The 21,745-nt window shown below is 42.7% G+C and overlaps 1 protein-coding gene across 1 annotated transcript; it reads right to left on the bottom strand.

Moving 5' to 3' along the window:
• Window positions 1-13,404: 13,404 nt before the first annotated feature.
• Window positions 13,405-17,170, bottom strand: LOC139374792 (uncharacterized). The gene is made up of 3 exons (XM_071115933.1): window positions 16,687-17,170; window positions 16,143-16,273; window positions 13,405-15,923 (listed from the first exon to the last, which is right to left on the bottom strand). Exons 1-3 carry the CDS (start codon window positions 16,952-16,954, stop codon window positions 14,661-14,663), a joined length of 1,662 nt encoding a protein of 553 aa, XP_070972034.1. The 5' UTR covers window positions 16,955-17,170; the 3' UTR covers window positions 13,405-14,660.
• Window positions 17,171-21,745: the final 4,575 nt, after the last annotated feature.

Genomic DNA, 21,745 nt, shown 5'->3' with positions numbered 1-21,745 from the left:
AGAGAGTATGGCAGTACGTCTAACCGGCCTCACAACCGCAGACCACGTGTAACCACGCCAGCCCAGAACCTCCACATCCGGCTTCTTCACCTGCGGGATCGTCTGAGACCAGCCACCCGGACAGCTGATGAAACTGAGAAGTATTTCTGTCTGTAATAAAGCCCTTTTTTTTGGGTTGGCTGGGTCTGGCTCCCCAGTGGATGGGCCTGGCTTCTAGTGATGGGCATTCCAGCTCTTTCCAGTGAGCCGGCTCATTCGGCTCAGCTCACCAAAAAGAGACCGCTTATTTGGCTCCCAAACGGCTCTTTAAAAAATGTATATACTGTGGGGAGAACAAGTATTCGATACACTGCCGATTTTTCAGGTTTTCCTACTTACAAAGCATGTAGAGGTCTGTAATTTTTATCATAGGTACACTTCAACTGTGAGAGACGGAATCTAAAACAAAAATTCAGATAATCCATTGTATGATTTTTAAGTAATTAATTTGCATTTTATTGCATGACATAAGTATTTGATCACCTACCAACCAGTAAGAATTCCGGCTCTCACAGACCTGTTAGTTTTTCTTTAAGAAGCCCTCCTGTTCTCCACTCATTACCTGTATTAACTGCACCTGTTTGAACTCGTTACCTGTATAAAAGACACCTGTCCACACACTCAATCAAACAGATGCCAACCTCTCCACAATGGCCAAGACCAGAGAGCTGTGTAAGGACATCAGGGTTCAATTGTAGACCTGCACAAGGCTGGGATGGGCTACAGGACAATAGGCAAGCAGCTTGGTGAAAAGGCAACAACTGTTGGCGCAATTATTAGAAAATGGAAGAAGTTCAAGATGACGGTCAATCACCCTCGGTCTGGGGCTCCATGCAAGATCTCACCTGGTGGGGCATCAATGATCATGAGGAAGGTAAGGGATCAGCCCAGAACTACACGGCAGGACCTGGCCAATGACCTAAAGAGAGCTGGGACCCCAGTCTCAAAGAACCATTAGTAACACACTACGCCGTCATGGATTAAAATCCTGCAGCGCACGCAAGGTCCCCCTGCTCAAGCCAGCGCATGTCCAGGCCCGTCTGAAGTTTGCCAATGACCATCTGGATGATCCAGAGGAGGAATGGGAGAAGGTCATGTGGTCTGATTAGACCAAAAAGCTCTATTTTTGTCTAAACTCCACTCGCTGTGTTTGGAGGAAGAAGAAGGATGAGTACAACCCCAAGAACACCATCCAAACCATGAAGCATGGAGGTGGAAACATCATTCTTTGGGGATGCTTTCCTGCAAAGGGGACAGGACGACTGCACCGTATTGAGGAGAGGATGGATGGGGCCATGTATCGCGAGATCTTGGCCAACAACCTCCTTCCCTCAGTAAGAGCATTGAAGATGGGTTGTGGCTGGGTCTTCCAGCATGACAACGACCCGAAACACACAGCCAGGGCAACTAAGGAGTGGCTCCGTAAGAAGCTCTCAAGGTCCCGGAGTGGCCTAGCCAGTCTCCAGACCTGAGCCCAATAGAAAATCTTTGGAGGGAGCTGAAAGTCCGTATTGCCCAGCGACAGCCCCGAAACCTGAAGGATCTGGAGAAGGTTTTGCTTTTATGAGAGAGGGGCTCCTCCAAATAGGATCGGACCTCCATTATGGCATCTGCTAAGGGATTCCTTCATGCTGCGTCCCCAGTTGCTCTCTCGTCAAACAGCAGACGTTTGTGGCACTACTGCTGGTGCTTCTGCTCCCTCTTCTTCCTGTTGCCCTGGAGCCTGAGCCAGCTGACTGCTGGGGCTGTCCCTCCCTGCTGCTGAGGCTATTTTTTGAAGAGCCTCATCAATTGCTCTTGTATCACTGAAGGCTAACTTCTTAAACTGGGGTCAAGTGCAGCGGTTTCTGATAGCACGTGATTATATTCCATTCTGTGGCACTTTCTGTCCATTGATGAACACAGGGTATCCATCAACTCTGTCACATGTCCTGTGGTTACATTTGTTTCTCTCTGGTGGCTGGCTGTGATTTGCTGCAGACCCTTACACAGGAGTATCATTTTTGAGGCTGTCACATAGTTGAAAAGAGAGAACAGTAACTTATTAGTTTAGGTTCATGTTTTGTGTACTGACACTACATTCTCATCCACTGCTCACATACATATATAATACGGGATTAAATAATTATGTAATAATAACTGCTTACTGTACCTCTCTCCACTGATCTCCAGTGACCTGCTCAAAGGGTTCCAGGACTCTGCACACCTCCTCCACCACCTCCCATTTCTCTTAGGTCAGAGCATCAACAGGTGCATTGACAATGGCCAGGGTAGAGATGATGGCATCCTTTGACTCAAGAAACCGCTTCAACATATAACATTTTAAATTACACTTTGTAGTGCAGTCTTGTTTAGGCCTCAGCTCATCTGGTGTTGTGTAGACTTGAGTTTTTCAGCACCTGCTGTGCTCCTGTGGAAGTATTCCACAGCTGCTTTCACTTTGTCCACAGTGGGCTTTGTCACCTTCAGACCATCTCTTACAATCATGTTGATTGTGTGGGCAAGACATGGATGATAGGTACTTTTAAACATTTTCATGGCTTTGGTTATGTTAGCTGCATTGTCGCTAACACAACAGACCACTTTTCCATCTACTTGCCATTCTCTGGCCACTCTCAACAGTTCCTCTGCCAAGTTCTCTGAGGTGTGTCTGTCACTGAACTCAAAGCAGTCCAGAAGACAGCTAGACATCGAAATCTTCAATGAAGTGACATGTAACCGGCATGTAATAAGTGGTTACCCCTGATGTTCAGCAGTCAGTGGTAAGGCAAACTGCGGTAGCTTTTGGACTCTTTCCCGCACTGATGCATTTGTGCTCTAGTACAGTTCTCGAAGCTCCACTACAGCTAGCTTCACAGTTGGGTACACAGTTCGCATTTGCCAGTGTAGGTTGTGCGTAGAACTGGCTTTATATGAGATTTTGTTTTGGCAAATTCAACATTGTGCTCTAACATGGTCTACATTATTAAAATGCATCCAAATGCTACTATGCTTCCGACTCATTTTCCAGCTGTTGTTTTCACAGCTGTCCTTCCTCTCTCTCCTCGGCTGCTAAGTGTGTGACTGTGAGTGAGTTGTCTTGGCCCTCCCTCACGCATCTTTGGTTCATTGGTTCATTGATTGACAGGAACAACAGGTGAGGCTGTTAGTCTGAGCAGACAGTCAGAACGAACCTGTGTGCGCTTAAGCATTTAGGCCTATATTATTTTGTCACGAATCCCGTTTCCTGAGTCTGTTTTTTGCCTATGCTCTGTCCTGGAGAGTTTTTTTCCGGCGTCCTGGAACGCACCCTGTCTGGTTGCCGGGCAATGTAGCCAGTTGGGGTTTATGATTACCCGCACCTGTATCCCATCAGCTATCTGCACACCTGGTCCTGATCATCATCTCTCCTCTTCATAAGCCCGGACCTGACATCCATTCCCTGCCGGATCGTTAGCCATGAACAGTATGTTGTGCCAGAGTATCAGCCTCAAGTTGGATAGAATTTGTTTTGTTGTTTGTTACGTATTGCTTGCCTTGAACTTACCTCCGTTTGTTCTGTCTTCAGTTACTCACCCGGATCATTTACCCCATTCCCGCCTGGTCGTCGGAGGATTCCGCTTCCCCATTGGATCCACCTATTTACTCTCATCAACTCACCACCGCTACCCGCTACGCCACCTGGATATATCTACCCATTCACATTCACTTGTAAATAAATACTCACCTTCTTCCTACTCTCCTTGTCCTGGTCTGCTTCTGGGTTCGATTTTGAAGAAACGTGACATATTTTATTTTTTTCGTTCTTTGAATTAGTTATTAATTTAATTATTTAGATTATTCATATCTTTTTTTTATAAATACATTAGGCTCTTCTGATATGCGAGACGGCTCCCAACGTTCACCTACAAGATCCGGCTCTTAGAGCTGACTCGTTCGTGAACGACCCATCACTACTGGCTTCCAAGTGGGTGGGCCTATAACGTCCCAGGCCCACCCATGGCTGTGCCCCTGCCCAGTCATGTGAAATCCATAGATGAGGGCCTCATTTATTTATTTAAATTTCCTTATGAACTGTAACTCAGTAAAATTGTTGAAATTCTTGCATTTTCTATTTTTGTTCAGTAAATACACTACATAAGGCTCCTTAACAGCTTCTACCCCCAAGCCATAAGACTGCTGAACAATTAATCAAATGGCCACCTGGACTATTTACATTTATCTATGCATAGTCACTTTACCCCTACGGACATGTACAAATTACCTCTACTAACCTGTACCCCCGCACATTGACTCGGTACCGGTAATGGTCTAGGGCTGTTTTTCATGGTTCGGGCTAGGCCCCTTAGTTCCAGTGAAGGGAATTCTTAACGCTACAGCATACAATTACATTCTAGACGATTCTCTGTTTCAAACTTTGTGGCAACAGTTTGGGGAAGGCCTTTTCTTGTTTCAGCATGACAATGCCCCCATGCACAAAGCAAGGTCTTGGTGTGCTTGGACCATGTTAGTTTGTTGGTGATGTGGACACCAAGGAACTTGAAGCTCTCAACCTGCTCCACTACAGCCCAGTCGATGAGAACGGGGGCGTGCTCAGTCCTCCCTTTCCTGTAGTCAACAATCATCTTCTTTGTCTTGATCACGCTAAGGGAGAGGTTGTTATCCAGGCACCACACGGCTAGGTCTCTGACCTCGTCCCTATATGCTGTTTTGTAGTTGTTGGTGATCAGACCACCGTTGAATCCTCGGCAGACTGTGATCACACAGTCGTCTGGAACAGCTGATGCTCTCATGCATGTTTCAGTGTTACTTGCCTCTTATCGAGCATAGAAGTACTTTAGCTCGTCTGGTTGGCTTGTGTCACTGGGCAGCTCTCGACTGTGCTTCTCTTTGTAGTTTGCAAGTCCTGCCACATCCGTAGTATGATTCAATCTTAGTCATGTATAGACGCTTTGCCTGTTTGATGGTTTGTCAGAGGGCATATCAGGATTTCTTATAAACTTCCGGATTAGATTCCCGCTCCTTTAGCTCAGTGCAGATGTTGCCTGTAATCCATGGTTTCTGGTTGGGGTATGTACGGTCACTGTGGGGATGACATCATCGATGCACTTATTGATGAAGCCAGTGACTGATGTGGCGTAGTCGTCAAGTCTATCGGAAGAATCCTTGAACATACAGTGCCTTGCGAAAGTATTCGGCCCCCTTGAACTTTGCAACCTTTTGCCACATTTCAGGCTTCAAACATAAAGATATAAAACTGTATTTTTTTTGTGAAGAATCAACAACAAGTGGGACACAATCATGAAGTGGAACGACATTTATTGGATATTTCAAACTTTTTTAACAAATCAAAAACTGAAAAATTGGGCGTGCAAAATTATTCAGCCCCTTTACTTTCAGTGCAGCAAACTCTCTCCAGAACTTCAGTGAGGATCTCTGAATGATCCAATGTTGACCTAAATGACTAATGATGATAAATACAATCCACCTGTGTGTAATCAAGTCTCCGTATAAATGCACCTGCACTGTGATAGTCTCAGAGGTCCGTTAAAAGCGCAGAGAGCATCATGAAGAACAAGGAACACACCAGGCAGGTCCGAGATACTGTTGTGAAGAAGTTTAAAGCCGGATTTGGATACAAAAGATTTCCCAAGCTTTAAACATCCCAAGGAGCACTGTGCAAGCGATAATATTGAAATGGAAGGAGTATCAGACCACTGCAAATCTACCAAGACCTGGCCGTCCCTCTAAACTTTCAGCTCATACAAGGAGAAGACTGATCAGAGATGCAGCCAAGAGGCCCATGATCACTCTGGATGAACTGCAGAGATCTACAGCTGAGGTGGGAGACTCTGTCCATAGGACAACAATCAAGTATATTGCACAAATCTGGCCTTTATGGAAGAGTGGCAAGAAGAAAGCCATTTCTTAAAGATATCCATAAAAAGTGTTGTTTAAAGTTTGCCACAAGCCACCTGGGAGACACACCAAACATGTGGAAGAAGGTGCTCTGGTCAGATGAAACCAAAATTGAACTTTTTGGCAACAATGCAAGACGTTATGTTTGGCGTAAAAGCAACACAGCTCATCCCCCTGAACACACCATCCCCACTTTCAAACATGGTGGTGGCAGCATCATGGTTTGGGCCTGCTTTTCTTCAGCAGGGACAATGAAGATGGTTAAAATTGATGGGAAGATGGATGGAGCCAAATACAGGACCATTCTGGAAGAAAACCTGATGGAGTCTGCAAAAGACCTGAGACTGGGACGGAGATTTGTCTTCCAACAAGACAATGATCCAAAACATAAAGCAAAATCTACAATGGAATGGTTCAAAAATAAACATATCCAGGTGGTAGAATGGCCAAGTCAAAGTCCAGACCTGAATCCAATCGAGAATCTGTGGAAAGAACTGAAAACTGCTGTTCACAAAAGCTCTCCATCCAACCTCACTGAGCTCGAGCTGTTTTGCAAGGAGGAATGGGAAAAAATGTCAGTCTCTCGATGTGCAAAACTGATAGAGACATACCCCAAGCGACTTACAGCTGTAAACACAGCAAAAGGTGGCGCTACAAAGTATTTACTTAATAAAGGGGGCTGAATAATTTTGCACGCCCAATTTTTCAGTTTTTGATTTGTTAAAAAAGTTTGAAATATCCAATAAATGTCATTCCACTTCATGATTGTGTTCCACTTGTTGTTGATTCTTCACAAAGAAATACAGTTTTATATCTTTATGTTTGAAGCATGAAATGTGGCAAAAGGTCGCAAAGTTCAAGGGGGCCGAATAGTTTCGCAAGGCACTGTATTCCAATCTGTGCTAGCAAAACAGTCCAGTAGCTTAGAATCTGCTTTATCTGACAACTTTTTTAAATGATCGAGTCACTGGTGCTTCCTGCTTTAATTTTTGCTTGTAAGCAGGAATCAGGAGGAAATAATTATGTTTAGATTTGCCAAATGGAGGGTGAGGGAGAGCTTTGTACACATCTCTGTGTGTGGGGTAAAGGTGGTCTAGAGTTGTTTTCCCTCTAGTTGTACATTTAATATGCTGATAGAAATGAGGTAAAACGGATTTAAGTTTCCCTGCATTAAAGTCCCTGGACACTAGGAGCTGACTGAGATAAGGGAAACAATATGTATTTAAACAGCCCCCAAAAAAGTCACTTTTGTATTTAATTTCAACAAAAGGGTCATACACTCACATAAGGGACTTTGAAGTACAGTACTTTTATTTCACAAAACTATACGTGTCAAAAATAATAACTTTTCTGTAAATCTGGTACCCTAGCTTTGATACAATGAATTTTAGAATACTTTGGAAAAGGGTCAACATTACACACATCTTCACTACTTCATGTCAAGTAAACATGAATTAAGGCACTATCCTTATCTCACTATAAAACACCAGTCAGTGGTCTAAAGTACTTAAGTAAAAATACTTTAAAGTATTTGAAGTCGTTTTTTGGGGCATTTATACTTTACTATTCATATTTTGGACAACTTTTACTTCACTACGTTCCTCAAGAAAATAATGTACTTTTTACTCCATACATTTTCCCTGACACCCAAAAGTACTCATTACATTTTGAATGATTAGCAGGACAGGAAAATGTTCCTCACGCACTTATCAAGAGAACATCCCTGGTCATCCCTACTACCTCTGATCTTGTGGACACACTAAGCATAAATGCACAATTTGGATCTTGTCTCATTGCTGCAACTCCCCAACAGGCTTGGGAGACGAAGGTCCAGTCATGCGTCCTCTGAAACATGACCCGCTGGGCCAATTATGCACCGCCCTATGGGACTCCCGATCACGGCCGGTGGTGATACAGCCTGGGTTCGAACCCGGGTTTGTAGTGACGCCTCTAGCACGGCGATGCAGTGCCTTAGATCGTTGCGCCACTCAGGAGGCCCTGTACATTTACTTTTGATACTTAAGTGTGTTTAAAACCAAATACCTTTATACTTTTACTCAAGTAGTATTTTACTGGGTGACTTTTACTTGAGTCATTTTCTATTAAGGTATCTTTACTTTTACTAAAGTATGACCTTTGGGTACTTTTTCCAGCACTGACACTAGTTTCAACATATCAGCATTTTTACAGGCACCACCAAACCAACCATCACCATATCTACTCTGCCTCATACTAATTATTTCCTCAGTTCACTTCATCCAGTTGAAGTTCCCTGTACAGCCAAAATCAACAGAATTAACTACAAACTAACTAGTACTACATTACATGTCACTATACTCTATACATGGGCCGTGTGCATTTTCTGCTGGTGTATCCTGAGGTAGCTCCTTTCTAAGAACCTCTTTTCACATTGGGGGCAGCTGTAGGGTTTCTCCTGTGTGGACCCTCTGGTGCCTCTTCAGGTTGGACGGGTGGGAGAAACTGGCCCGTCACAAATAGCAGCCGAAGAGTTTCTCCACCGTGTGCATCCTCTGGTAGATCTCCATCTGTTTGGGAAAACTGAAGCGCTTCACTTTGACGCTTCCAACGTTACTGATTCCATCTCTACTACTCTCATTTGTCAATGAGCTTGTGCAGCCATTTAGTGTTGAGACACCAACATTTTCTGAGGTCTGGTTTAACATAAGGAGGGTGTGATGGGGACGAAGGCCAGGGAGTGTCTGTGTTGTCGCAGGGTCCATGTTCCAGTTGACATATCCTATAGAAGGCAGGCTGAAGACAGCACCTGTTGGGGGGTTAACCTGAGGCGCCATCAGTCACTCTGAATCACAACTATAGGAGCAGGACGGAGCATCGCTAGTCGAGTCAGTGTCCGTTCTCTCCCCCTGCATACGGACACCTCTCCGTCGACCAAATCTACGCCTCGTCCCCCAGGACTTTGTCCCATCCACTGACTTCCACTATGTCACCTCTGGTCCATTGCCTTCTCAGCGATGTTGTCCCCTGGGCACTTCACTGCATCAGTCTGGGTCTAGGAATCAAATATGGCTGCCCAGTCTCCTCTGTTAGCCTCCAGCCAACCACCTGCATGAAGAAGTTACAAAATAGACATTACAAACATGGCAGAGAAAACTCTACAACTCTACAGTTGTTTTTTTGTCAATTACCTGGTCAAGTTCATACATTATAATGTGAGTTTTTGTGGCAACATAAGTTGCATTGATTTAATTTTATGAATGAAGACCAAAACTATAGCCAGGTGCATCACTATTCCCATTGAAGATCTATTACTGTATGTAGGCTATATGTATTTCTCCCTTACCTTGCTCCCCCATCTTTAATCCACTCCGCAGGTCAGTGCTCTCTGGTCCATCTTCTATTGTCTCCTCTTTGACCAGCAGCAGATCAGGCTTCCCATTTTCTATGTCTACTGACTGTAAGAGATAAAGAGTGAGAGAATCTTGGATTAAGAAATCTAAATGAGCACTCTGCTGTAAGGTTATGCTATGGAGCATTTTCTGATTGGGTAATGAGACATTGCAAACATGTTAGTTGATTTGATTACTTTACACTATGTACATGTATTTATAATTAAGTGATTGGTAATAAAGTGCTGTTAGGTGTATGCAAAATAGGTTGAGAATAGAGACATCCCACTGGGCACACTAGTTGAATCAACGTTGTTTCCACGTTTGAACCAACATGGAATAGACTTCTGTGCCCAGTGGGAGTTTACTCCTACTCTAATGGGTCAAAAATAAAAGCTATGCATGAAGCCTCTTGAGTCATAAGAGTCACACCTAGTTGACAGATATTTAGGAGACCTCTTGAGCTGTCCTAACCAGTTAAGAGTGTCTTGGAAATAGAACAATGCAGCGAGTCAGTGGTTCCTGCGCCACATGCAATTACTTTGGAGTTGTTGAAATAATGTTTTGATACTGCCATGTGATCAATCCATAAATAATCTAGACCTACATGCAACAGTATACCTTGCACCTTTGACAATGACTTCAAATTAGGCATATTTCACATAATAAATAAACCTGTTTTTCTTTTGATTATTTAATTACCTACATTATGTTATTTCAAGTTATCCCTTTAGAGCGCAATAACACATTGTTAAAAACATGTCTAAATTGGACATTGGCTTATGTTAAATTTGATTGTGTTCAAATAGATAATTCAATAATTCAAATGATTGTATACAACATTATCGGCAAGTGACTTGATTCCAAATGTGCCAAAGCAATTTACAATTGTCAAACAGGAGTGACGAGTGTGTTGATATAATGGTAATGTTGTCAACAACAAGAATATAATAAAAATGAAAAGGTTATGCATGCCAACATATTAGGCGATAATTAAGAGAAGGCAAAGTGATCGTGTCAGGTGAAAATTCTATCAAACGTTTTACCATCGCAACATTTGATGTACTGTCACATTCACTGTGGTTGTCTGAAGCGTGCTATAGAGTTCATAGCGGGCGATCGCAATTATCACCCTTCATTTGCAACAATTTCAATGAGCGTCGTCGTCACTGTCTTCCCTTTGCGGTATCTCAAACTGTCTTGATTATCAGCTGATATAAACTTTTATGAGTTGATTTTACTCCTGGCTCAGAGTTTGTCTGAGCAGTGTCTTAACATCATCCTAAAACCTACTCTGAGCTGGGAGTTTTTTTTTCCTCAGGATTCCTAGGACCTTTTCTGATATGCTTTGTGGACACGAGCCTTGATGTGATGTATACTAAAGAGTCTCAATTAGTCTTAGAATGAAAAGTCTCATTTTGTGTTTATTAAACATAAACAAATGTTAAATACACCATATGAAAACCACACATACCTCAACAAAAAAATAATCATGAACTTGACAAACTGCATACATTTTCTCATTAAAAGTGTATTGGGATAAAAATAAGTAATGAAATAGGCATTTTGTGAACATCATATAGCCTATAGTCAAACTCATTTTGCCCCACAGGCCGCATTCAGTCTTCCCAGAGGTCGGGGGGCTACTCTTAAAAGGGAATAACAGCACATTTAGAAAATGTGTCTTAACCTTAAATCTTTCTGACTCATTGTTGGACTGTCAAAGTGTACACCTTTCTCATTCAGGGAGCGAGAGGCAGAGGTAGAGCAAGAGTTACATTACCAGGTTAAGGTAACTTAAGATAGAGCTTTGTAGAATAAAAGCAAATCTACGATAATAATAAACGTTATCAGCAAACATACTAAATTCAGGAAGCCCAAACGATTGAGAAATGCCATAACTTTTATGTGATACATTTGGGCTGTGGGTTGCAATTTGACCTTTTCTGAGAGGGGACAACTCAAACACACCGGTAGTGTTCAAAATAGCCTACATCAGACTTTAGCACATTACCCAACACAACACGCCTTTTACTATATTGTTAGAAGCATCATCAGACCTCGTTAGTAGCCTATTCAATTTCTTTCAATGCATTTTTCGGGAAACCAAGCAGAAAATGCTGTGCTCTAAAGATTACATCGTAGCCACACAAATACAGTGCATTCGGAACTTATTCAGACCCCTTGACTTTTTCCACATTTTGTTTAGTTACAGCCTTATTCTAAAATGGATGAAATATTTTTGAACATTTATAAAAAATGTCAAACTTAGCACATTTACATAAATATGCAGACCCTTTACTCAGTACATTGTTTAAGCACCTTTGGCAGCGATTGCAGCCATTTGGGGAGTTTCTCCCATTCTTCTCTGCAGATCCTCTCAAGAACTGTCAGGTTGGATGAGGAGCTTTGCTGCACAGCTATTTTCAGGTCTCTCCAGAGATGTTCGATTGGGTTCAAGTCCGGGCTCCGGCTGGGCCGCTCAAGGACATTCAGAGACTTGACCCGAAGCCACTCATGCGTTGTCTTGGCTGTGTGCTTAGGGTTGTTGTCCTATTGGAAGGTGAACCTTCGCCCCAGTCTGAGGTCCTGAGCACTCTGGAGCAGGTTTTCATCAAGGATCTCTCTGTACTTTGCTCCGTTCATCTTTGCCTCGATACTGACTAGTCTCCCAGTCTCCGCTGCTAAAAAACATCCGCACAGCATGATTCTGCCACCACCATGCTTCACCGTAGGGATGGTGCCAAGTTTCCTCCAGGTGTGACGCTTGGCATTCAGGCCAAAGAGTTCAATCTTGGTTTCATCAGACCAGAGAATCTTTTTCTCATGGTCTGAGAGTCTTTAGGTGTCTTTTGGCAAACTCAAAGCAGGCTTTTACTGAGGAGTGGCTTCTGTCTGGCCACTCTACCATAAAGGCTTGATTGGTGGAGTGCTGCAGAGATGGTTTTCCTTCTGGAAGGTTCTCCCATCTCCACAGAGGAACTCTAGAGCTCTGTCAGAGTGACCATCGGGTTATGGTCACCTTCCTGACCAAGGCCCTTCTCCCTCGATTGCTCAGTTTGGCCGGGCGGCCAGCTCTAGGAAGAGTCTTGGTGGTTCCAAACTCCTTCCATTTAAGAATTATGGAGGCCGCTGTGTTCTTGGGACCTTCAATGCTGCAGAAATGTTTTGGTACCCTTCCCCAGATCTGTGCCTCGACACAATGTCTCTGGGCTCTACGGACAATTCCTTCGACCTCATGGCTTGGTTTTTGCTCTGACATGCACTGTCAACTGTGGGACCTGATATAGACAGTTGTGTGCCTATCCTAATCATGTCCAATCAATTGAATTTACCACAGGTGGACTCCAATCCTGTTGTAGAAACATCTCAAGGATGATCAATGGAAACAGGATGCACCTGAGCTCAATTTTGAGTCTCATAGCAAAGGATCTGAATACTTATGTATATATATATATTTTTTTTAATACATATAATTAGCTGTGTTTGCTTTGTCATTATGGGGTTTTGTGTGTATATTGCAGAAGAGTGTTTTTTACTTAATCCATTTTAGAATAAGGCTGAAGTAACAAAATGTGGAAAAAGTCAAGGGGTCTGAATACTTTCCGAAGGCACTGTACATTAGAATATAATTGTTGATCTAATCAGAAACACTGTCCTCACAACCTTTATCTCCTAACTGATGTCGTTGGTGTATTTTGTTGGAATATATTGTGCATTATAAACTGGGTGGTTCGAGCCCTGAATGCTGATTTGGCTGACAGCTGTGGTATATTAGACCGTATACCATGGGTATGACAAAACATTTATTTTTACTGCTCTAATTACGTTGGTGACCAGTTTATAATAGCAATAAGGCACCTCGGGGATTTGTGGTATTTGGCCAATATACCACACCTCAGGCCTTATTGCGTAAATAGTCTAAGGTTTTTACCAAGCACAAGCCCATTCAGACGAGGGTCCTGTGCGCGAAACAACACATAACGAGCTTGACAAATGTATACAGAAGAAAAGTTTCACCCACATTTTAGATAAGAAAATATCTGCTTACCTTTGTAATGCCAACCATCCATCCAAATGAAAATAATTCCATGTGTTCGCCTTTTGTCTTTATATACTTTCCACATAGCCTATTTCATGATATGGGGTAATCCAATGGGCAACACTGCAGCTGTTGATTGCAGTGATCATCATTCATCAAGTATGCTATATACTGTACACTGAGTGTACAACACATTAAGAAAACCTTCCTAACATTGAGTTGCACCCCCACCTTTTGCCCTCAGAACAGCCTCAATTCGTCAGAGCATGGACTCTACAAGGCGTCGAAAGCGTTCCACAGGGATGCTGGCCCATGTTGACTCCAATGCTTCTTGATGCGCACGAGAAACTGTTGAGTGTGAAAATCCTAGCAGTGTTGCAGTTCTTGACCCAAACTGCTGCTAATGGCACCTACTACCAAACCCCATTCAAAGGCATCTACATTGTTTGTATTGCCCATTCACCCTCTGAATGGCACACACACAATCCATGTCTCAATTGTCTCAAGGCTTAAAAATCCTTCTCCCCCCCTTCATCGACACTGATTGAAGTGTATTTAACAAGTAACATCAATAAGGGATCATAGCTTTCATCTGGTCAGTCTATGTCATGGAAAGAGCAGGTGTCTCCAATGTTTTGTAAACTCAGTGTATAATCAATACATGACTTTCAAGGAGTAGGTTATTTGATGCACGGCTATTAGAATGCTTTTCCATTGCATAAAATTTGCCTGCATTACCACATTATCTTTCTTGCTTGAGGAAGGCAATATGGCCCTGGCTTACAAACAAAATCCCCTGCATCATTTTGTAAATGATTGTCATTGGTCTACCGATTTTGTAAATGTAGGCTTATAATACATGTAATAATAACACATTTGATCTACCCCAATGAAAAATTGGACAGTGAGCATTAATCACATTTCAATAACATGCATGCATCAGTAGCTATGGTGATGTAGCTCTGGCTCTAGCTCTCTCTCCCTTTGACAGACAGTCAAACAATGAGTCAGGACTTTTTTGAAATTTGCCATTTTTCCCCTTTTAAAAATAAATAAATTGATGCTCAAAAACGGTCTAGATTTCATTTCGATGCCTGTTAGCAAGCTGGACATGAGTGAGGAGACCATAAATTTAGCTCCATTATCATTCCTACACAGTTCCCATTTGGTTTTAGTGATTTCAATGCCCCCCCCAAATGTTTGATATTTTTTTATTCAAACCACCCACGCATTGAATGGGCTCTCTGAGAACCTCTTCCTGCAGTGCGTACAGGCGAATGGCCTCTCTCCCGTGTGGACCTTCAGGTGCATCTTCAGCTGGTGCTGGTGGGAGAACCTCTTCTCGACCTGGGGGCAGCTGTATGCTTCTCCCCTGTGTGGACCCTCTGGTGCCTCTTCAGGCTGGATGAGTGGGAGAAACTAGCACGGCACAGGTGACAGCCGAACGGTTTCTCCCCTGTGTGGACCCTCTGGTGCCTCTTCAGGTCACCAGCCTGGGCAAAACGCATGTGACACTGGGTACAGCTGAAAGGTTTTACCCCTGTGTGGACCCTATGGTGCCTCTTCAGGTCACCAGCCTGGGCGAAGCGCATGTGACACTGGGTACAGCTGAAGGGTTTCACCCCTGTGTGGACCCTCTGGTGGATCTCCACCTTCTGGGGGCAGCTGAAGCCTTTGTTACAGAACATGCAGAAGAATCGTTTCTCTTTACTACTGCCAGATGTGGCTCCCCCTTCCTGAACCTGGCCTCTAGCCCTGTCGTTTGAGTTCAATACCTGATCGAAAAGGACATGGCCATGTGAATCAGAAGGCCCCAATGACATGGACGCTGGGTCGCGATCTCTGAGCGTGTGTAAAGGGGAGTTGGTTGTGACATTTGGATTTGTCTCTAAGTTTTCGCTGTAATCTAAAAAATCTCTGCCCTGTGATTGTCTGTCTCCTAGGTGACTATCTGCATTCCATGTGGGAGGAGCGTCGGCCTCCACTTTCACAGTCCCATCATCTACCACTTTAACCTCCCCTTTCATATCTAGGCACCCTTCAGAGTATACACTACTACTGTACCGGTTCCAGTCCCCTCTAGACAGAGCAGTCTGTGCCTCTAAACCCAAGGGCATGTTGCCAGGGTCCATCTCTGTAGTGTAAGAACAAGACAGATCATTGCCAGTCTCTAACGTGTCACCGGAGTCCCGATGGGAATGAACCATCCTTGGGCTTCGATTACCGTAAAGTAAATACTCTGAGCCGGTAGCAGCAGTACAGCCCAGTCTCCCCGGCCCCAGTCCCTCTGCGTCTGACCTGTGGTCAGATGATCCGTCTTGTAAAAGCCTTTGTGTTACAGTTGAAGTATCTGTGTCTGACTTGAGAACGGCGTTCAGCGTTCCACTGACCTCCGTGATGCTGCATCGTGTCCTGGGCTGGGTCGCAGCAGCGGTGGATAGGTCTTCCGTGGCTACAGGGGACGCCACTCCAGACGTTACACCAGTAGGGGTGCTTCTGCTGTGTCGTGGGTCCTCTTCTTCAGTCCTCTCTTGTTTCACCAGAGACAATCCTCCTGGACCTGCAGCTTCTGCAGACTGGCACAAGAAGAGAGGTTATTACTGGAGTAGAATGAATAGAAATTAGTAGAATTGGATAACAATGTCGTAGTGAAGTCGCGACAAGCTCCAATATGGCAAACAAATTAGGATTTACATGTAAGCAAGTGAATAGCTGAGGGGAGCCTTTCTAAAATTAACAGGCCAGATTTTATTTACAAAGTGACTAGTTTTTTTATGCAACACTATTACACAAACCTCTATCACTATAACGCGCTGGGTTGAGGTTCCACTTCCCTCATCAATAGTTATTGGTTGGTCATCTCTCCATGTATTGTGTCCCGCTGGTTTCACGAAGCTCCTGTGGCCTCCAGTGAGATGTCCTTCACCTGAGAGAGTGATTGGGAGAAAAGAGGTGGTTAGGTTAGCTACTGTCAATGCTCAACGCTATATTGTTCACCAATACAATTTTGCCACTGTCTAGAATTGGCAAGGATGTAGGCTAACCCTTTCCATAAGTTCTTGATATAATATTTATAGATTGCTTGATTATGTTCCATGTGTCACATTGTTTTAATTAATAAATAATAGGAAATGCAGTAAATAAAAAATATGGTTAGAAATTATGATATTGTGTCTTTGTGCAGGCTAAGTAATCAGGGGAATAAGTTTAGCAAGGTATCAAAAACCGACCAAGACCCAATTCAGGTTAACCATAATGTGGTTAAACATCTAAAGTCACACATGCGCAGAGGCGAACAGGACCACATGTCACGCACCCTCGGCCTTCTGCAAAATGTACCTCTTGTGATTCCTTTGTATCGGTCGAGGATCTTGACACTACTGGGACGACTGGCAAGGACGCGCTCCGCGCGCTCCCGTGCCACCTTCAGTTCGAATAGCTGTAGCTTCCTCCGCAATCCCCTGTTTTCTTTCTGTCTTTGAGACATTTCCAAACGAAACACTGCATAGTCGTCGTCTACGAGTTTACAGATCTCTGCCACGGCTGCATTCGCTAGTACCTCCATGATGGAGGCTATTTGAGTGTGAAAAACCATACAGTTAGCCATTGTTAGCTAGCTTTACCTAGATAACATCGATTAACAAAGTCCAGTCTCCAACGCAAATTAAACGCTACCTGGGGTAAGTATGTGATGCTGTTTTGAGTAATTGTTTTGGTTCAGTATGTAAATAAACGTCTAAATAACAACAATTAAAAACGCTAAAGTGGTTCTTGGTCAATGTTCACTTCCGTTTACACTGAAGAGAACGGATCTTATTGGTGTGCGTCATAGCTCAAAGGGTGTGGCTAAATGAAAACGGGTATTATATTTCAAGATATGCGCGCTGTAATTTGTATTACGTTATTGCTTATTACATTACACATTCAAGGCTCTAATTTGCATTATAAACTGGGTAGTTCGAGCCCTGAATGCTGATTAACTGAAAGCCGTGATATACCACGGATATATTTATTTGTACTGCTCTAATTACGTTGGTAACCAGTTTATAATAGCAATAAGGCACCTCGGGGTGTGTTGCATATGGCCAATACACCACAGCTAAGGGCTGTATCCAGGCACTCCGCGTTGCGTTGTGCTAAGAACAGCCGTTAGCCGTGGTTAATTGGTCATATACCACACCTCCTCGCACCTTATTGCTTAAATATGGTCTGAATGCGGCAAGGGTACGTTCCCTTGCAAAGCCCCTTCTTTCTTCACATTGACATGAATTGCACACTCCCTCAACTTGAGACATCTGTGGCATTGTGTTGTGACAAAGCTGCACATTTTAGTGGCCTGTTATTGTCCCCATGCACAAGGTGCACTTGTGTAATGATCATGCTGTTTAATCAGCTTGTTGATATGTCACATCTGTCAGGTGGATGGATCATCTTGACAAAGGCCAAAATGCTCACTAACAGGGATGTAAACACATTTCTGCACAAAATGTGAGAGAAATAAGCTTTGTGTGCATATGGAACATTTCTGGGATCATTTATTTCAGCTCATGAAACATGGGACCGACACTTTACATGTTGTGTTTATATTTTTGTTCAGTGTACATCATACCTAAAAACACTTTCATTCTAAATGTAAAAATGTTAGCTTAATTAGGTCACTCCGTGAGGCAGCCCAGTTCCTAATCGAATGCAATCAACTTTCAGCCGATTCAAAACATGCATGCACGCACGCCCGGGTGAGATTAATCTAACCATGTCATTTTTTGCTCTTGTTGGGGAAAGTTATTATAATATAATCTGTAATTGAATGGTCTACTGTAATGTCTGTGTATTGTTGAAAATAAAAAAATCACGTTTTCTGAAACAGCAGAAGTTTTTTTCTGTTGTCCTTATTTTGGGGGTTTGTAAACAGACTAGAGTATGAGAATTGCCAGCTACTGGATGCATTTTATATATAGTTGATTTTCCGTGAACAAATGTTACATTATATTATTTGTTACCATCAGCTCCTGTAATCTTTACTCCAACCATAATAACACTGGTTGAAGGGGGGAAGAGAGATTGAATATGACCCTGTGTTATACTTAATCAAGTTTTATTAGTCCTATGCAGTGGCAACCTGTCATTCAGGGCAGAGCCACACCTGTTTTGAGCACCACACTTTTAGGTAAAAAATATATATATGTATGTTATTTTGGTATTAATATGTGTCATATCAGTTAGCAAACAAAAAATATATAATTGAGTTCATTAAAGCCTCATACTAACATGGTCTCCTTTTTGCTTTCTTGAGTAAGGCAGCTCCAAAATGAAGGTGTTTCAGCCTAGCTCAGAGCTTTCTGTGGTGGAGCTAGCCAGCAGAAAATAGAGAGCGCTGCACCTGATTGGCTCAGTTTTCTGTCACTCATGAGACAGAATTGGGGATGACGTACTAAGGTTAGAGCTCTAAAAATGTTGCCCCTTAAGTTCTGCCATAGAGTTATATTAGAAGTGCCCATCCAAGAATGCTCAAGGTCATTGACCACAGCTATAACATGATTTGATATAATTCTATCTACAGCAGATTTGATTGGACTGATCATCTTACTTTCAAAGTCTTAGCCAGCAGTCATCATCAGTTGTCATCAAGTCGACAATCTACTGGCAAATCCTTTTTATTCCTTGTCATATGAAGAGAAATTGTACATAAAGATTACAATGTACATAGATTACACAAGTTGGAAATCGCAAATTCAACAATGAGTCGTTTGGAAGGAATCAGTGGCTAACAGCAAGCATTGCAAAGAAACCACTAACGTCAGTCAGCCTGCTATTCAATGGAGTGGCTGTTTTTTTCCCCCCTTGAGTTCCCACCATAAATCCAGAGAATGCCAGACTTTGATGACAAAGTTTGTTGTAGGTCCTAACAGTTTGAGGGCACAGTTTGTCACCGTTCTAGTGCAATTAATGTATTGTTCAGTGTTGTGTAGTGGCTTTGCTGGCATGCATTCCACTTTTTTTTTTGACCCACCAAGATTTACATGCTAATATCGCCACTGGTCATATGTACGGGATACACATGGTAGGCCTACTGTATACACTCAGCCAGGTCACCCATGATACAAGTCAGTACTCAACGTCCATCCATGTTTGAGAACATTGGGAGATGAGATGGAAACCGGCCACGAGGGGCTACAGGTGAGCTCTGTTACCTTCAAGTAGGTTTTGATTTTGCTAGGGCGTTGTGGACGGGGATGGCGGGTGGGTGTAACCTTAAGAATTTGGAGTTAATGCCTGAACTTAACACTAACTTAAAAAATGCGGAGTTAAGTTAAGGCATTAAAAAATGTGACAAATGGATGAGCGTCTTCTGATGTGAGACTGTGAGAGCTGGTAGATGCATCATCCAACGAAATGCTTACGTAACACAAAAGAAAATGACAAGAATAGCACTGGTTGAAGGGGGGAAGAGAGATTGAATATGACCCTGTGTTATTATTATTATTATTATTACAGTTTTATTAATCAGATATTCGGGATACACATGGTGTACATCGTCCAATGAAATGCTTACTTAATCATCATAATACTTAAAAAAAAAGAATCTTTCCAGTGTGTTACTGTCAGGAGAATTTTCAATCACAACGATAATAACTAACAATCAATAGCTTTGACCAATCCCCGAGGTTTGTAAGACCATGTGTTTAATAATAATTAGGCAAAGACTCAGCTTATGCAAAATGTTCGTACAGTTTATTCACGAGAGCGCTCTGAAATCAAAAATGCAAACAGTCTTTATAACACACACACTAACAAGTTCAAATCTTAAGCTACGCCTTGCTCAGACAGTCAGTGTTTTTCCACTAAACAGATACATTCTTTCTTTAATCTGCAACGTTTCATAATCTTCTGCAAACCTAACAGTTTCTCCCCTCCACGGGTGGAGACAGAATGTCCTGTAAGGAACACAGTAGTACAACTTGTCTGTCGATAGCTCCTCTTATCATTTGTTTCCCACTTGCACCCTGCTTACATACTAAAAAGGAGCAAAAGGTCCTTGTTCTAATTCTGACTAAAACTACACACACCATCAGATTATAGATTTATGATTCTTATAAATTTCATACAATTATATGGTTTCAGGGTGGAATATTTGAATCATTACCTTTAAGCATATAATTCCCCTATCAGTTACCCAATTACCACAGCTGTAATAATAATCCATACAGATAGTCAATCAACATGATATGACGTATGTCATTTAGATATTGCTTCCGGGTCATTCCATGTCATTTCTGCAAGCCATGACACCCACCATCTGATTGTTCTGTATTTAGAAACAGATAAAATAATAATGTGATCTCTGAGAAATTCAGCTAATTGATTGCACCCAAGTCATTGTTAGAATTTTATTTTTGTCCAAATCGGATGTTAGGTACTAGATTTGTTGAATATTAAATTAATCCTGTACATTAAAATAGCCAATTGGGTTGAAATCAGTTAGCTTAATTTCTCAGAGATTAAATTATATTTAAACAAAATAATCTTGCAGGAATGCTAGTTTTAGTATTTCTAAGAACAGAAACGAGATCCTGCAAGATGAGTATCATATCGGCTCAGTCTGCCCATCCTGGACCTGCTACAGTGAGGCGTGTTATTGAAAGAGCAGGGAAAAAATTTCACAATTTGTCAACAGATGGGACAGTTAATAGCACCACACCAAGTCCCACGCCTCCAATACGCAATTATACAGGAACCATAGAGGAGGTGGCAGAAGCTGCTACCGAACAGCACGCACATGCTCCTGGTTCTCTGGGTGGATGTTTTGTTGATCATCTCTGCAGAGCAGTGTTCGAAGTCCAATCAAAAAAGCGACTCAGAACTACCACAATGAGGATTGGGTTGCTGACCCCTTCTATGAGTGAATCTTCATCCTGTAGTAAGTAGTCCACATCCCCACACTGGTTTTCATCCATTACACCCCCTCATATCCTGCACTACTTATTTAATTGGAATTATGCTAGTGTGAGAGAGAGAGATTGACAATCAAAGAATCCTTCCACAGTCATGCAAAATGGGCTGCAGAATCCTGGATGGGGGTTGTACAGCATTACATGGGCTTGCTCCTACCGATCTCTCTGATCTGGTCCTGCCGTACATACCTACACGTACGCTACGGTCACAAGACGCAGGCCTCCTAATTGTCCCTAGAATTTCTAAGCAAACAGCTGGAGGCAGGGCTTTCTCCTATAGAGCTCCATTTTTATGGAATGGTCTGCCTACCCATGTGAGAGACGCAAACTCGGTCTCAACCTTTAAGTCTTTACTGAAGACTCATCTCTTCAGTGAGTCATATGATTGAGTCTAGTCTTGCCCAGGAGTGTGAAGGTGAACGGAAAGGCTCTGGAGCAACGAACCG

Source organism: Oncorhynchus clarkii, chromosome 19, assembly GCF_045791955.1.
Source record: "Oncorhynchus clarkii lewisi isolate Uvic-CL-2024 chromosome 19, UVic_Ocla_1.0, whole genome shotgun sequence".
Classification (NCBI taxonomy): Eukaryota; Metazoa; Chordata; class Actinopteri; order Salmoniformes; family Salmonidae; genus Oncorhynchus; species Oncorhynchus clarkii.
Note: the sequence above shows the minus strand (reverse complement) of the source record. Positions and strands in the feature narration are given on the sequence as shown.

Coding starts and splice junctions, on each gene's coding strand:
- LOC139374792 (XM_071115933.1), bottom strand. CDS start 16,954: ATGGCTAACTGTATGGTTTTTCACACTCAAATAGCCTCCATCATGGAG. Junction 16,274..16,686: donor ATACAAAGGAATCACAAGAG/GTACATTTTGCA, acceptor TCACTCTCTCAG/GTGAAGGACATCTCACTGGA. Junction 15,924..16,142: donor AGCGCGTTATAGTGATAGAG/GTTTGTGTAATA, acceptor TTCTTGTGCCAG/TCTGCAGAAGCTGCAGGTCC.